Source organism: Bombus vosnesenskii, unplaced genomic scaffold (assembly GCF_011952255.1).
Source record: "Bombus vosnesenskii isolate JDL3184/JDL3185 unplaced genomic scaffold, Bvos_JDL3184-5_v1.1 scf7180000013302, whole genome shotgun sequence".
Lineage (NCBI taxonomy): Eukaryota > Metazoa > Arthropoda > Insecta > Hymenoptera > Apidae > Bombus > Bombus vosnesenskii.
Window position 1 is genome coordinate 868,506 of NW_022882951.1, and position 18,024 is coordinate 886,529.

The window sequence follows — 18,024 nt, forward strand, 5'->3', positions numbered from 1 at the left end:
GTACAAGCAGGATATACATACTAAATGTACCGTGTGGTTATGCAAAAAATGGTCGATCAAAGTCCCTAACCGTTTCTCATTTCATCTCGTACTTTCCAATTATGCTACGGCTATTTTCGTCTGACATTTAAGTATTGCCGAACTTTCATCTACAGAGTGACCATCGATCACACTCTTGAGCTAATCAACTGATCGATTAGAATCGATTAGAATCGTAGATATGTTGCAAATACGAGTTAGAAGCTAGTGCCTCTGTCAATGTCTATGCGGTCTTTGTAATCGAGCTTTCCTTTTTCCATTTAGGAAGATTAGAAAGATTACCGTCATCGATAGACTCGCGAGAAAGTGTCAGATTAAAATTAATTCTTGAATATATCAGAGCGAGTTGCTCTTTGTTACAATTTTGGACGATCTTGCCGCGTCCTATGATTTTGAAAGATACTTGAGCTGGAAATTTTTGTTATTCTATCCTGCTCTACTCGAGGCAGGACTCGCTAAAGGAGATTTTTGCGTCGATAACGATGCACCGTATTCGCTCGCGTCGCAGTTAAAGAGACTAAAGAGGAAGAATTAATTAAAACTTCATTCCATTTCTCATTCTCGTGACGCTACTAATTCGTAGTCATATGAGAGTGTTATTAAAATAAAAATTAAGAGAATACTTGCATTTGGTTAATTAATACGCGAAAGCCATAACAAATACGATGATTTTATATAGTCGCACACGCTACAGTGGTTCTAGCGTGTAACTCTACAACCGCAGTCTTTCGGTCTTCTTCCATCCAATTATATTTTTCTAACGTTGAAAGATATCTGTAGATCTTGTGAAAATACGAAAAACATCTTACTCGTACGCATGATTTCTCGTTTTGGTTTCACGCGAAACGTCTTAGCACTCTACGAATTCTTCTCGATGTGAAAATATAGAAATTAAGTAATCAAACTTCGCGATAGACTCGAGAATGTTACAAACGGTTATTCACGATGGAACACCCGGTATATAATATATATCGTAAACATTGGCGCCACGGTGACTCCGCTGGAAAATCAATAGCCTGGCTGTGTTCGTGGCGAGTGGTAAGTTCATCTTACCTTCAGCGTTGCGGCGTTTGGGTCTATATCGTGCTCTTTTGTGCACGATATCGAATGGTGTACCCAGACAGGTACGCACCTGGTGGATGTGCCTCGAGTGTGTATCTATTATTACGAACAGAGAACCGATTATAAACTCGGCGAATATTACGAAACGAATAATACGGTGTTAAGTGGGATACGTTTACGAGGTTCAAAACGAATCGACCTTTTTCTTCCATTTGTTTACTCGATCTGACGTAGTACGAAGCGGGAATATATCTTTTCTTTTTTTCAATAGAAAGATATTTACTACGTATAAGTAGCTTTTCTTTATTTTAAGTAAATTCTTGAAAACGATCTTTTATTTTTTACTACGACAAAGCTACGTACCTGTAATCCTTTCGTGACTAACGAGACAATTACGTTCCAAGGTAACTTCTAGAAATACTGCTGAGTTATTACGTATAATTTTTCTGACATCACTGAGAACTTTTGAAACGTGTCTCGTTATGAATGAGATTTCTCTACGTCTCATCCCGCGTTTCTCTTCGTTCGAAAGATCTTTGTTTCAACTAATAATATTTATGTCAACGTACCGCTTATTTGCTCTTAGTCTTACTCTTAGTCTTCCTGTCGAAACGCAAAAATTGCCTCGGCAGCGTTATTTAGAATGCAAGTCTAAAATAATTGAGTCGATGTGTTATACGCGTCAGTAGCGTCGAATGTACTGTTTCCTTTAGCTTATTTTTTTCTAAATCTGAACTAAGTCCACGCAATTATATCATTACGTTACTCATTAAAGATTTCAGAGTAATATAAGAAGTGAGAGAAATACGAATGTTTCTAATTGTACAAATTATAGGAATGCGGCCGCGTCAGAGTTAAAAAAAAGAAGGAGACTCCTTCGCGAAATTGTTAAAGTGTCTGGAGGAGCCTCTTTTTGTTCGATCGGCTGACAACTGTGTTACTACCGCTATATTAATCATCCACTTCCTCTAGCAAACGAATTTACAAGCGGTTGCGAGAGTCTCTTTGACCGGGCAGAAGGTCGTGGAGCTTTTTCTTCCCAGTCAAGGTGAAGGTGAAAACTCGGTGCTGATGAGATTCTTCAGAAAAAGACAAAGAAGACGACGATTGCCGGTGGTTGCTTACATCGAGGAAGCTTAACAAGGAGTTCCGTGTATTTGAGACTGTCGAATCCTTTGGCAACGAATGTTTGTATCAGATATATCATGCGCTAAAGGATATTTCAAAGTCAGACGAATGTGTTCCACGGATCGTCATATTTCTCTCGGAAGCAAATATTTTAACGGTACAAAGCTACGATCGGAATGAAAATGAAGACGAAGGACGTCACTGAACGGAAGGGCATAGCAGATTTTTGAAGCCACACTTTTGTCAGACAAGCGTTGAGCTGCGAATAAATGCGTATAAAGGGAGTAAGTATGCGAATTGTAGGATTTTAGAGGTTGACGGTGGAAACGGAAGCCTGGCGCTCTCACGTCGAAGGACAAAGAGCTTGTTGTCTTGCGGTACCGTTTCTTTCAGTCATGTTTCCACGACTAGTCGTAACTGGGACGGTCCTAGTTTCCTTGATTGTAGTTGGACTTTGCCTACTCCCTTTTTTATAACTAGCTGGTCGCCTTGTTCGATCGATTACGTTAGTTCATGTTAAATACGCTATTATGTAATATTATCTCGTTGCTTTGGCCGATCGATTAAAATTTAAAAGATCGTGCGAAAAGCGTCTATTTAATTTCTTCTATGGGAATAACGAAGAAACAATTCGTTAGAGACATCTCGACGATTCCAATGTCTCTCGCGACGACGAAATCTTCAACTTTTAACTTCCCTTGCTTCAACCGTCAATTATCTATGAAATCTTTTTTCGTAAAATTGTTGGACAATTAATTTTAGAGCAAAATTAATTAAAATAGAGCAAGAGAAAAAGACGACGATGCGAAGACGCAGTAAATCGACGTCTATAAGTAAGAGAGATGAGAAGTAGAAGAATGGTTCTTCCGTTGGAAGTATTGATTTATCAAGAAGTCAACCTACCGCGGGTTTCTTCTAACGAAAGAACGTACGTGTCGAGTAATTTTATAATTTCTTTTTAAATAGCGCGTATCGCTCTCTTAGCGTAAAACAATTTATTTCCGTAAATAGATATAACTCGGAGTAACACAGTGGTATTAATAATACACGTGAGCAATAAATAAGAAAATGTTAACAAGTACCAAAAAAAAAGAAAGGAAAATTTAAGAGCAGAATCTACAAGCGAAGATCATAACATTTCTCAATATAATCGCATTTTCTACCTCGCTCTTTTATCATTCTCGTGCTTCTTTTTAGAATGTAAACGGTTACGCGAACTACGGTTTCAGCCTATGATTATCACAAACTAGCTACGTAATAGGCGTAATCATTTAACATTTGTGTACGCAAGAACTTTTTTTTCCAAATCACCTTGCAAGCAACGGTATTGCAGCTATTAATTTTCCATGACATCCTGTGTCACTTAGAAGTTACTTGCTTCATCATTTGCGTATATATTTGAATACTTGAAGCATCATGAGTATAGTTGGATAGATTACAGAGAGCTAGGAATCAGATGCGAAGAGTTAATGAACGTTACAAGCGATCAAACTCGAATAAAAAATATGGAATTTTTCCCGGTACTGAAGTTCTTGCACGAGTCAATCCTACACTAGAGCGAGTAAAATTAACCTTCCTCGATGATCGTGTCATTCACTTTTGTGATTCACTTCACCCCGCCCACTGTTAGCCGTCGAGGCAGAGAGCTAATCTTTATACCCTTGCCCCGTTGGTTTGCTTCTCCTCTGCTTTCTGGCAACGCTCATTAAAGTATACCGGTGCTCGCATAATTGCTCTTAATTTACCGTAAGTGTCTGTCAGACACTAAAAGAATTTCATTCATCATTCTCGCTTTACTTTGTTCTGCTCCTTCGGTCTTCGGTCCGTTCAAACGATCGGTAAATTGGGTCGGCGAGCAATGTCGATTCTTTTTGTCGGATTGCTCGTGCAAAATATATCGACTGACTTGAAAATACTATATGGAAAATTTTGTAAATATCGAGCGAATGGAATATTTTCGTTAAATTTAGCGAACGATCGAAGATGTATGTATTTTCGTATCGGAAGATTCTTTTGACAGGGTCGACGTAGGATTTTTATTCTTTCGTTCAAACCGATCCAGGAAAGTGTATCGAAAATGTCGTAAACCAGATAGACAGAGAAGCTTCATTTCGTTTGTTAAATCACAGTGGAACGGTTTGTATAATTGGAGTTCGTAAGATGGAGGAGTTCGTCAATTTCCCCTGCTACTTATGATTTTTCGCATAATAGAAGCTCACGTTCAGATAAGTGAACTCGATCAGCAAAAGGTCAGTTAATGGGGCGTTGACTAAAATTTCGTTCCATTAAACGGCGTTCTGTTATTGTCACGGGAAATGAGATTTTGTGTTTTACTATGATAAACTACATGTCATTGGGGAACAGCGATCTTCCTGTACGGATTCATTTGTCGATATCCTCGCGGAGATCGATCAGTCTATTTAAAAAATCGCTCTGGCATTTACGAAGTGACTCAGTATTTGACGTTTGGTGATAATGGAGCTCAAGGTTTCTTTCAACGTCCAAAGAAATAGCGATTTATATATATTTATTTCGATGGAGACAGCGAAAGTAACAGTATAACGTTTATATTTATATTGGAAAGCGTTGATCTAAATATTGCACTGGAAACGCGATAACTTCTATTCTACGATTTGACTAGCTGGATGCGTTACGTGTCTAGTAAATGTTCTTTAAATGGCATTGCTCGGATGATTCATTCATTCCATGTTCGAATTACTTTTCTGATATAATCGTGCGGTTAGCGAAGCACAAGGAACATAGCTTGGGACGATTTTATTAAAAAAGAAATATAATAGATCAGCGTCAAATAAGTACAATTTTTTTTAGCCATCGACGAAACATTAATCTAGATATGTCCGAACATTTTCGCCTTTCTTATATTCTTCAAAATAATTATCATCTTCCCTTTACACTCGATCTAAACTGAATACAATATAATTAAATGTTTGTGTCATTGTTACTACATTCTATTCAAAGGATAATCGTACATTTCGGAGAATATTGGATAGCAAAAAAAAAAGAAATGCTATGAAAATCACAAGATAAAATAAAATCATCTTCCAATCGTGTGGATAATTTGAATTTTTCAGAGAATTTTTAAATTATCGATGCAAATGTAATTTAAAGTACGCAACTCTCGTCGTTAGAACCGCGTACGAAAGTGCGATATCGGGGAAGGGTAGATTCGAGAGGAACAATCGCGTATCAAAGTTGAAAAAGACGAAGCAGAGATCACGATTAGACGAGCGTAGTTCACGTAGGCGGTTGAAATTCGAAAGTACGGACATATCCTGAGGCATCCGTGACCCCGTTGAGTCCTACTCTTACGAATCAAAGGTTAGGCAACGCGTGCAGGAACAGAACTAGGCAATTTTTCTTCTTTCTGGCTAACTCACGTGTCTACTCGAAACAGAATTTTTCTTCGTTAACACTTTGACTGTCACGTTGGTCATGTATAGCTGGCCACGGTGGTCGTTGGTGACCGGAGCGCTTGACCTTCTTACAATTGTAAAAATTGAATGAAAATTGACAGTTAGGACATTTTCAATATAACCGATAAATAGAAGATACTTTGAAATCAAAAGTGCCCCATTGAACAATCGAACAATTTTTATTAGAACATCGATAAAAAAAAAAAAGAGAACAAATCTTGCATCTAAGGTGCATTGTGTTTACATCCATATCTTTCAGGGGTAATCTACGAATATTATTATAAACACAGCTTAAAAAATAATCGTAAATGCTGCTTTATAATCACATAATTGAAGTTAGAAGTGTGAACATACCTTACTATTATATATAGAACGAGCAAGTACCGTTTACCAATATCTTCTACACGTTTCAACGATATATTCTGCGCGTTTTGCTTACGACGAAACAACGAATGCGAATGGTTTGTTGAAATAAACGAAGCCTTCTTATAATATGTCGCTATCGACTGTTACCAATGTAACCAATGAAACAATACACCGCGACCTCAAGATACCCACCGTCAAAGAGGAAATAGCAAAATATAGCGACAGATATAGCAAAAGAATCAACAAACACCGAAACCCCCTAATCACTGGACTACTCGATACGACGGACCAGATTCGCAGGCTGAAGAGGCACTACCCGCTAGACCTAAACGTTAGATTCATTTAATTATCCAAATTAAGCATATGCACTTACTTATAATACTTATAAATTATACCTATCTATAATAAGTATTAACTTATTATAAATAAACAGCCATGTCACTGCGCCACGCCAGAAAAATTACTGAAAATTCTCAACGCGAGAATTGATTGTAATTTCAACAAATAAATAAAAAAAAAAAAATCGACTGTTACCAAAGCGCCACGGTGGTCACCCGTGACCACCAATAAGATAAACTGTCCATTGGAGAAGAATGTTGTCTTACATCGTCAATTTATTATTATTTTGCCATTATATGCTCTGAATAATAAAAATACTCTCGTGGCGTCCTCAGCGAAACGTGCGATTTCGGTGTGGCAGTCAAAGTGTCAAGAGATATCCATGTGGTCTTAAGGCGTTCTCTCACTTGGCTGAAACTCCGTTCCGCGCACGGCAACGAAATGTCACCGTGAAAGAACGACGCCCGTATCCACTTACCGTGGTTTTCCTTGAGTTTTTGCACGGCTACCCGCGCGAATACGTCGTAAGGTCGTGATATATTAGTCGCCGTGCACTTGTTGGAATCGAGGGAACTTTGAAGGACGTGGATCAAGAGCACGAGCCCTGTAGATCAGGCGAATTTAACTTAGTACGAAATTTAGCATCCGGTGTATCCTGCGGATGGAATCGAAGCTGGACGATCGTACGAAAACCCGGAACTGTGTTCGAACAACAACTTTTATGGATGTACGCGATATGCGAGAACTTGATAAATTTTCACAAAAGAAGCGACGAAAAAATAACGATTTCCGAGGATGTCTGCGAAATTGGAATATCTTATCTTGGAAAAATAGATCGAGATTAGAAGTTGAGGTGTTTCGTAGAAGAATCGAAAAAGTTAGAATAAATGTTAGAAAGGAGAAATGTTCTAGAAAAAAAGGTTCGACTGTAGAACGAAGAAACGATGATTTTCGAGGATAATATTTTCACGTGATTCTCGAAGTATCGACACTTTAGATAGGAATATTCGATTATCCGATTATTTCGACAAGTACATTCTAATTGTAGTTTTAGATGATAACAATTTTCTTTTTCTTACGATAAATTCTTACGATAACGATTACCATGAAAATTACGAAATGCAGTTAAGCTACTCTTAACAAGAATATTATAAAAAGTACATCTAAACCCTTCGCCTATTCTGCATTCTTTTAATCCATTTAAAAATAATCCCCAGAAAACTCGAATAAATCCAATTATTCCACACCTACAGCTCCACCATCACGCAGTTACGTATCGTTCTCAACTACGTACTTGGAGCGTGCAACTCGTTTCGTGCAACATTCTCTGCACAACTTAGCGTAATTATCTTCTCTTCTTTTCATCGCTACTCGTATGCAAGTACGATTCTCCTTACAAAGAACCAGAGGAATCTGAATTTCTAAAGAGACTCTGCGTTTTCTACTTGGCGTTATACAGCGCATTGAGCACGTGTGTACTATTTCCAGAGTACGATTCACGCAATCTCCGCCGAGATAACAATCGCGAAGCAATCTTATTTGCACGGGTTTGTCTCTTACGTGTTCCGTGTGTAATCTTGGTCAAATTCAGTTACAGTCGCTGGAAATCGATCAAAGTATCTGGACATTTTACGAGCGGTACGTATATCGTACTGTAATTAAAACACCTTTGAGATTAGCGGAGGCGAACGAAAGTGCAACTTTTCGATGCCACGAACGCGTGACTAATTCTAGATGTGTACGGAATAATATACCGTAGAAGTTATTCCTGGAACGGCAAATAAAGATTCTGCAGCAGCGTAACCGTGCATATTCTTCAATGAGAAACGGTGAACCTATTAATTGCGGATAAACGCTTGCAGATATTGTTGATAAGGCTGCAGATAAGCTGGAATCGTGTAAAAGACGAATCGCTATCGTTTAACATATATTAAGAATGAAACGGTGAAACGATATACGCGAGGTTTATGTACAGCGATTCACGTAGGTTTTCCAACGCTCCTAGTAATTTTTTATGTACATTTGTTATGTACATTTTTTTATGTTAAACATTTTGAAACAGCACTGTCTTGCAAATAAAGTTTTTGGTACCGAAAGTTATGTTCAAAAAGAGAAAGAAGGAGACGTAAATGTCTATTCTATGCGTACACAGGAATCATCCTCTTTGTTTTTCAATTTTTATTAACGAAAAAAATCAAATAACACGCACATCGATTATTTCTACGAAACGGCCGACTACTGGAAGCATACGTTTACTGCAAGATTCGTATCTATGTGACTTCTTTTCGAACAACCATACTTATCGTTCGATGAGAAAGTAATTCATTCGGAAAAGTTAATTATAAAAATTTAAAATTCAACGAGACTGCACGGTAATTGGATGTTCGACGTTCGCCGATTCTGATGGAAATGGTAAAGCACGCGTTTGAGACGCGAGTCCTTTTACAGAGCAACGTCAATCCGAGAATGAATAAAACATAATTGCGCGCATGATTTCATCCTGTCGATCGAGCAAACAAACTTTTATAGCGTATCGTTGATTGAAATTACATAATCGAGGCTTTCGATTGCTGCGAGCGAAGCGCGATGATAAGAATTCCATCGACTGTTCGTGCAATTTCCCTCAAATTCTTTCAGTTTGCCGAGGTGTTCTTTATTCTTCCTCCTGGTCGACAGATATAGTCGTTGGAATTGAAATTGCGCGCTTAAAACTACAGAAATGCGTAAATACTGTCTTATCTGTTAGTTTTATTTTAAGGTTGACGACGATACGTCGCGAGATAATTTTTCGAAAAAAAGCTACTAGACTGTTATAATTTCCTGCAACGATTCTATGCAGTCGCAAGAAGAGTAGAGAAACGAGGTATTTTTGTTCTCGACGAGCAGCGCAATGTTTATCAGATACGCTGCGCCACGTTATTGGACCGAAAAGTTATTTTTGGTCGTTACATCATATAAAATAAGACTTTTTATACTACCTGTATAACTGGTCAACAGTTTGTAGACTTTTAAAGAGTAAATATAATACGAAGAAACGTGTAATGAATCGTCTTTTAGCTACGTTTGTACGATTGTTTGTATAAAATCGCAAGAAAAATGCAAGGCTGACTGACGTATCATTATCACGAAAACTCGAGGAACTAGGTATTTATCAGATTACGTGGCGTTATTAGACTGAAAAATTATATTGGATCGTTACATCAGAGACTTTGTACGATGATTGCAAAGAACGGGTTTATCGCGATCAAATGGAAGGAAAGCAACGTACGATCGTATATTGTCAAGTGCACGTACCGCTTATTTCCAGACGTGTACCGTGAACAACTCGTTGCTTTACGTCCTGAGATCGTGTGGGAGTCGCTCGACGTGCGATTACATCACGCGAATGATGTCACACGTGCGAAATATGCACCAATGGCGTACGAAGCCGGCCACAGACGAATGAATAAATCGCTCGTCCCGTTCTTCGTATCCGCGAATTCGTTCCTTCCTGATACCGTAATCCGCAATTGAAACAAATTGTCGTTGGCTAGGTTGTTGATAGCAACTCATCGTTACGTCGACCAAATATGCTAATTACGTATGTACGTATATATGCAGAGTTATTTTAGCTGGAAGTTCTCGGATGGTCTTTTGTGTAGAAAAGTGGACAAAATGTTTGACAAGTTTCGTATCAAGTATTTTTGCTCAGCGATTCTAACGAATTGAATTTAGCTCGTTTAATAATCAATCGTGATGACCAAACATCATTAACGTTGTCACCAGTAGAGCCAAACGTCACTGATACATAATGTATGATTTATACATGTGCGTGAATGTACAGTGGCTACGAAAAGTATTTGAACGTTGAAGTATTGAATTAAGTATTGAAGTATTGAATTTAGCACGTTTAATAATCAATCGTGATGACCAAACATCATTAACGTTGTCACCAATGACCAAGTATTCAATTTAGTATGTTTAATAACATCGTGATGACCAAACACGTCACCAGTAGAGCCAAACGTCACTGATACATAATGTACGATTTATAATATGTAGCTACCATTTAGCGTTTAATCATCGTGATATCATTAATCAATGTCACTGATACATAATGTATGATTTATAGATGTGCGTGAATGTACAGTGGCTACAAAAAGTATTTGAACATTAAAGTATTCAATTTAGTATGTTTAATAACATCGTGATGACCAAACATCATTAATGTTGTCACCAGTAGAGCCAAACGTCACTGATACATAATGTACGATTTATAGATGTGTGTGCATGTATGGTGGCTACAAAAAGTATTTGAACATTGAAGTATTGAATTTAGCATGTTTAATAACATCGTGATGACCAGACATCATTAATGTTGTCACCAGTAGAGCCAAACGTCACTGATACATAATGTACGATTCATAGATGTGCGTGCATGTACAGTGGCTACAAAAAGTATTTGAACGTTATTTCCGAATGAAGCGCCCCGTTACAAGCTTTTACATATTTTTGTTTCTTTTCATAGTATCAAATCTTTATAGCCGTGTGAAATTTTAATATGCTTGGACCTATGTAATTAATTAGTGCGTAAATGATATAATAAATACAATATTGTAGAGTTGTCGTAATAATTACTTTTTATTTAATAGTGGCTAAGAATAAAACGTTTAATTACCACGTTTGTTTGATTTCATCGATTTCTAAAATTAAACAGAAAAAAAAGAAAGAAGAAAATGCAAGAAAATTTTGTTCGAATATGAAAATTCTTTACGTACAAAAATCGGAACGTGATGTTGCTTTGTTCCAGGAGCACCCTTTCGAAGGGTAAGAAAGAAGTGAGTTGTTGGTCCGATTGACAAAATGACGACCGACATCTCGGTGGTGCGCGGGGGTTGGGACCCCACGCTACAACAAGAGATTGTCGATGAGTACGAATACGACGGGGGAAACTCGAGTTCGAGACTTTTTGAACGTTCACGCATCAAAGCTTTAGCTGGTACGTTCTCTTTTCCTTACTTGTTATCTTTATATTCGTTAACAAGAAACGAAACGTTTCTGTTTGATAAATGGTTTCCAATTTTTGTAGTATGGAGTATTTTCATTCATGAATTTTGAAAAAACGTGAATGTGATCGAAATACGGTTGGTGCATAGCAGCTTTATTTCGTAAATTCGTGTATATTATACGTAACTTGTAAGATGCAATTTGTAAATGGTCATAAGAGGCATACTTTGTATACGAATAAATTTTAGTAGATCGTTGATGATTTACACGATGATGTATCGTTAATTATTTGTGAAATTAAAACGTCAAAGCTAGCTTTGCCACATCCTTTGATATAGATACTGGGTTGATAAGTGCACGCTTTAAAGTGTGTGGCTATCGTAGAAAATGTTTAGTAGTAGCCTTCCGGTGAATCTAAAATCATTGAGTGAGCACTTGAGGGTATTATAAGAATGTATAGAAAAATAAATATCGCAACAGATATCGTGAGATAGATAGCCTGAATTTATTAGAAATGAACTACGATACAGTTGTGGACGACCTGAGAGGTAGAAATAGAAAAGCGATTTTAAAACATTGCAATTTAATAAATTTTCTATACTTACGTCCTTTTTTTAAATCAATTCTGTAATTAAAATGTTGTTATAATATTTACTCAATTTTCTATTTTCGTGTTTCTTAAATCAGGTGAACGTGAATTGGTACAAAAGAAGACTTTCCAAAAATGGGTCAATTCCCATCTGGTTCGGTGTTCATGCCGAATTGGCGATCTATATGTCGATCTTCGAGATGGCAAAATGCTCATCAAGCTTCTCGAGATTCTCTCCGGAGAACGTTTACCACGACCTACGAAAGGAAAAATGCGAATCCATTGTCTAGAAAACGTCGATAAAGCGTTGCAATTCCTTCGGGAGCAACGAGTGCATCTAGAAAATATGGGATCTCACGACATAGTCGATGGAAATCCTCGTTTGAGTCTTGGTCTCATCTGGACCATTATCCTGCGATTCCAAATTCAAGACATTACCATCGAAGAAACGGACAATCAAGAAACGAAATCAGCGAAAGACGCTCTACTTCTTTGGTGTCAAATGAAAACTGCTGGATATCACAATGTAAATGTACGAAATTTCACTACATCCTGGCGTGATGGTTTAGCCTTCAACGCCATCATCCATAAACACCGTCCGGATTTGATCCAGTTCGACAAACTTTCCAAATCAAATGCTATTTACAATTTAAACAACGCGTTCAATGTAGCCGAAGACAAGCTTGGTCTGACCAAACTTTTAGATGCTGAAGACATATTCGTCGATCATCCTGACGAAAAATCAATCATCACTTATGTAGTCACGTATTATCATTACTTCTCAAAGATGAAACAGGAGACCGTGCAAGGTAAAAGAATAGGCAAAGTGGTTGGTATTGCCATGGAGAATGATCGTATGATACACGAGTACGAAAGTTTAACCAGTGACCTATTGAGATGGATAGAAGGCACCATAGAGGCTTTAGGTGATCGTCGGTTTGCTAACTCTTTAGTAGGAGTGCAATCTCAGCTCTCCCAATTCTCTAATTATCGTACTGTGGAGAAACCTCCGAAGTTTGTCGAGAAAGGCAATCTGGAGGTGTTGCTGTTCACTTTACAGTCGAAAATGCGAGCCAATAATCAAAAACCATATACGCCTAAAGAGGGTAAGATGATCTCGGACATTAACAAAGCGTGGGAGAGGCTAGAAAAGGCGGAACACGAGCGTGAATTGGCTCTGCGTGAAGAATTGATTCGTCAGGAGAAATTGGAACAACTAGCAGCTAGATTCAACCGAAAGGCTAGCATGAGAGAGACCTGGTTGTCCGAGAATCAACGTTTGGTTTCTCAGGATAATTTCGGTTTCGATTTAGCTGCTGTGGAAGCTGCAGCCAAGAAGCACGAGGCTATCGAGACAGACATCTTTGCGTATGAAGAACGAGTTCAAGCTGTTATGGCTGTTTCACAGGAATTGGAAGCTGAGAATTATCACGATATCGAACGTATTAATGCTCGGAAAGACAATGTTCTTAGATTGTGGAATTATCTGCTCGAATTGCTTCGTGCTAGAAGGATGAGATTAGAGTTGTCTTTGCAGCTCCAACAGAACTTCCAAGAGATGTTGTACATTCTAGACAGCATGGAAGAAATAAAAATGCGTCTGTTGACCGACGATTATGGAAAGCACTTGATGGGCGTCGAGGATCTTTTGCAGAAACATTCTCTGGTAGAAGCTGATATCAACGTGTTGGGCGAAAGAGTGAAAGCTGTCGTTCAACAGAGCCAGAGATTCTTAGAACACGGAGAAGGTTATCGACCGTGTGATCCAACTATCATTGTTGAACGCGTACAACAGCTCGAAGACGCGTACGCTGAATTGGTACGCCTGGCAGTCGAACGCAGAGCCAGATTGGAAGAGTCTCGTAAATTGTGGCAGTTCTATTGGGACATGGCTGACGAGGAGAATTGGATAAAGGAGAAGGAACAGATCGTATCGACTGGAGACATTGGTCACGATTTGACGACTATAAATCTGCTGTTGTCCAAACACAAAGCACTGGAGAATGAAATCCAGTCTCATGAACCACAATTGATGTCTGTGGCAGCTGTTGGAGATGAACTGGTTCGTCAGAAACACTTTGGTTCTGATAGGATTCAGGAGAGGCTCCAAGAAATTCTGGGAATGTGGAATCATCTCCTGGATTTGGCTGCTTTCAGAAGGAAGCGCTTGGAGGAGGCTGTAGACTACCATCAACTGTTTGCAGATGCCGATGACATTGATATTTGGATGCTGGATACACTACGACTCGTCTCATCGGAAGACGTTGGCAGAGACGAAGCCAATGTCCAATCGTTGTTGAAGAAACACAAAGATGTGACAGATGAACTCAAGAACTACGCTACAACTATCGATCAGCTTCGTCAGCAGGCATCGTCTCTTGGTGAGCAGGATGCTAAGTCACCGGAAGTGCTGGAAAGACTGGACTCCATAGACTCCAGATACAAGGAACTTATGGAACTCGCCAAACTTCGCAAACAGAGATTGTTGGATGCATTATCATTGTACAAGTTGTTCAGCGAGTCAGATGGAGTGGAGCAATGGATCGGTGAGAAGAATAGGATGTTGGAGACTATGGTACCAGCGAAGGATATCGAAGACGTTGAGATTATGAAGCACAGATACAATGGTTTCGAAAAGGAAATGTATGCCAACGCTTCTCGAGTTGCTGTGGTCAATCAACTCGCAAGACAATTATTGCACGTTGAACATCCCAATTCTGAGCAGATCGTTGCACGTCAGAACGAGTTGAACCAGAAATGGGCTGAGCTCCGCGAGAAAGCAGAGAACAAACGTGACGAATTGAACTCTGCTCATGGCGTACAGACCTTCCACATTGAATGCCGCGAGACAGTATCTTGGATCGAGGATAAGAAACGTATCCTTCAACAAACAGACAGTTTAGAGATGGATCTGACTGGAGTCATGACCTTGCAACGTCGACTAAGTGGAATGGAGCGCGACCTGGCAGCCATCCAGGCTAAATTGGACGCCTTGGAAATGGAGGCTCAGAATATCCAACAACAGAATCTGGAAGATCCTGAGGTGATCAAGGGAAGGATTGATCAGATACACACTATTTGGGAGCAGTTGACACAGATGTTGAAGGAACGTGATGCAAAATTGGAAGAAGCAGGTGATCTTCACAGATTCCTCAGAGATTTGGATCACTTCCAGGCTTGGTTACGCAGGACACAAACTGATGTGGCCAGCGAAGATACTCCAACTACCTTGGCTGATGCTGAGAAACTCTTGACACAACACCAGAATATTAAGGAAGAAATTGATAATTATACCGATGACTACCAGAAGATGATGGAGTACGGCGAAAGATTGACCAGTGAAGCTGGTGATGGTGATACACAGTACATGTTCCTTAGGGAGAGATTAAACGCCCTGAAGATGGGCTGGGAAGATTTACGCCAGATGTGGGTCAACAGAAAGATCTTACTGTCCAATTCTCTTAATCTGCAAATCTTCGATCGCGACGCACGCCAGGCAGAAGTGCTTTTGTCCCAGCAAGAGCACATTCTCGCTAAGGATGAAACGCCGGCGAACTTCGAACAAGCGGAGCACATGATCAAGCGTCACGAGGCGTTCATGACCACGATGGACGCGAACGACGAGAAAATCAACTCCGTGGTGCAGTTCGCCGGACGACTTGTCGACGAGGGCCACTTCGCGGCGGACAAAGTCAAGAAGAAGGCAGAGAGCATTAACGAGCGTCGTCGAATAAACCGAGAGAAGGCGAATCAGTATATGGAGAAACTCAAGGATCAGTTACAGTTGCAGATGTTCTTACAGGATTGCGAAGAATTGGGAGAATGGGTTCAGGAGAAGCACATCACCGCTCAAGATGAAACTTATAGAAGTGCCAAGACGGTGCATAGCAAGTGGACAAGGCACCAGGCGTTTGAGGCCGAAATCGCGAGTAATAAGGATCGTCTGCAGCAATTACAACAGGCTGCTGAAGAATTGATTCAACAGAAGCCTGATTTAGCTGAGATCATCAAGCCTAAGGTGGCAGAATTGGCTGACCAGTTTGAGGAACTTGAGACTACTACTCATGACAAAGGTGAACGCCTGTTCGACGCCAATCGTGAAGTCCTTATTCACCAGACTTGCGACGATATTGATTCTTGGATGAACGAACTGGAGAAACAGATTGAAAGCACGGATACTGGTTCTGATTTGGCATCGGTGAATATCTTGATGCAGAAGCAACAAATGATCGAAACTCAGATGGCTGTGAAAGCGAGACAGGTTACCGAGTTGGACAAACAGGCTGAACACTTGCAACGTACGGTGCCTGACGACAAGATGGAGGAGATTAAGTGCAAGAAGGAGAAGGTGGCTCAGAGATTCGCCCAACTGAAAGCACCATTGATCGATCGTCAACGTCAGTTAGAGAAGAAGAAGGAAGCTTTCCAGTTCAGGCGCGACGTGGAAGACGAGAAGCTCTGGATCGCCGAGAAGATGCCTCAGGCTACCAGTACGGAGTATGGAAATTCATTGTTTAACGTGCACATGCTTAAGAAGAAGAACCAGTCTCTGCGTACTGAGATAGAGAACCATGAACCCAGAATCAATCTGGTCTGCAACAACGGACAGAAACTTATAGATGAGGGCCACGAGGATAGTCCTGAGTTCCAGAAATTGATACCCGAGTTAACCGAGAAATGGAAGGAGCTGAAGCATGCTGTAGACGACAGGAACAAGCATCTCTTGCAAAACGAAAAAGCACAGCAGTACTTCTTTGATGCGACAGAAGCGGAATCCTGGATGAGCGAACAAGAATTGTATATGATGGTAGAAGACCGTGGCAAGGACGAAATTTCAGCCCAGAACTTGATGAAGAAACACGAGTCTTTGGAACATGCCATGGAAGATTATGCAGAGACCATCCGCCAGCTTGGAGAAACCGCCAGGCAGCTCATTAACGATCAACATCCTCTTGTTGACCAGATTGCTGTGAAGCAATCACAAGTAGACAAACTGTACGCTGGTTTGAAAGATCTTGCTGGCGAACGTCGAGCTAAATTAGACGACGCTCTTCAATTGTTCATGCTGAATAGAGAAGTGGACGATCTTGAGCAGTGGATCGCAGAAAGAGAATTGGTAGCTGGAAGCCACGAATTGGGTCAGGATTACGATCATGTGACGCTCCTTTGGGAGAGGTTCAAAGAGTTTGCTCGAGATACCGAGGCGATAGGCTCGGAAAGAGTGGCGGCAGTGAATGGAATTGCAGATTCTCTAATGGCAAGTGGTCACTCCGATGCTGCTACTATTGCAGAATGGGAGGATGGTTTGAACGAAGTCTGGCAAGATCTGCTGGAATTGATCGAGACTCGTACGCAAATGCTGGAAGCTAGTAAAGAACTGCACAAGTTCTTCCACGATTGCAAAGACGTGCTTGGAAGAATCTTGGAGAAACAGAACGCTATGTCTGACGAATTAGGTCGCGACGCTGGCTCAGTCTCAGCTCTGCAGAGGAAGCACGCCAACTTCATGCAGGATTTATCCACGTTGCAGAGCCAGGTGTCGCAGATCCAAGAGGAATCTGCTACGTTACAGGCTAGTTATTGCGGAGACAAGGCTAGAGAGATCACTAATCGTGAAGGAGAGGTAGTTGCTGCTTGGAACAATCTTCAATCGCTTTGCGATGGTAGAAGAACGAAACTGGAGGATACCGGTGATCTGTTCCGATTCTTCAACATGGTTAGGACTCTGATGATTTGGATGGATGATGTAGTTCGTCAGATGAACACTTCGGAGAAACCTCGCGACGTTGCTGGAGTGGAGTTACTAATGAACAATCATCAAAGTTTAAAAGCCGAAATAGATGCTAGGGAGGACAATCTGATGGCGTGTATCAATCTTGGGAAAGACTTGTTAGCCAGGAACCACTATGCTAGTAGCCAGATCAAGGAGAAATTGGCAGCTTTAACTGATCACAGAAACGCGTTGCTGCATAGATGGGAGGAACGTTGGGAGAATCTACAACTGAGTAAATATATAGATATTTTGATTGAACTATTATAATTTATTGTGGATTTTTATGCATTTATAGGAAATTTCAAAGT

General features: G+C 40.1%; 1 protein-coding gene across 8 annotated transcripts in view; it reads left to right on the forward strand.

Annotated features, from left to right (window-relative positions):
- The window catches only part of LOC117234064 (spectrin beta chain), a 39,476-nt gene that overhangs the window by 8,707 nt on the left and 12,745 nt on the right, over window positions 1–18,024 (forward strand). For all 8 annotated transcript variants that reach the window (XM_033494916.1, XM_033494920.1, XM_033494919.1 and 5 more), the window contains exons 2-3: window positions 11,158–11,346; window positions 12,042–17,948. In XM_033494916.1, the coding sequence (XP_033350807.1) occupies window positions 11,211–11,346; window positions 12,042–17,948 (6,043 nt within the window). In that variant the 5' untranslated portion in view covers window positions 11,158–11,210. The remainder of the gene's footprint in view (window positions 1–11,157; window positions 11,347–12,041; window positions 17,949–18,024) is intronic.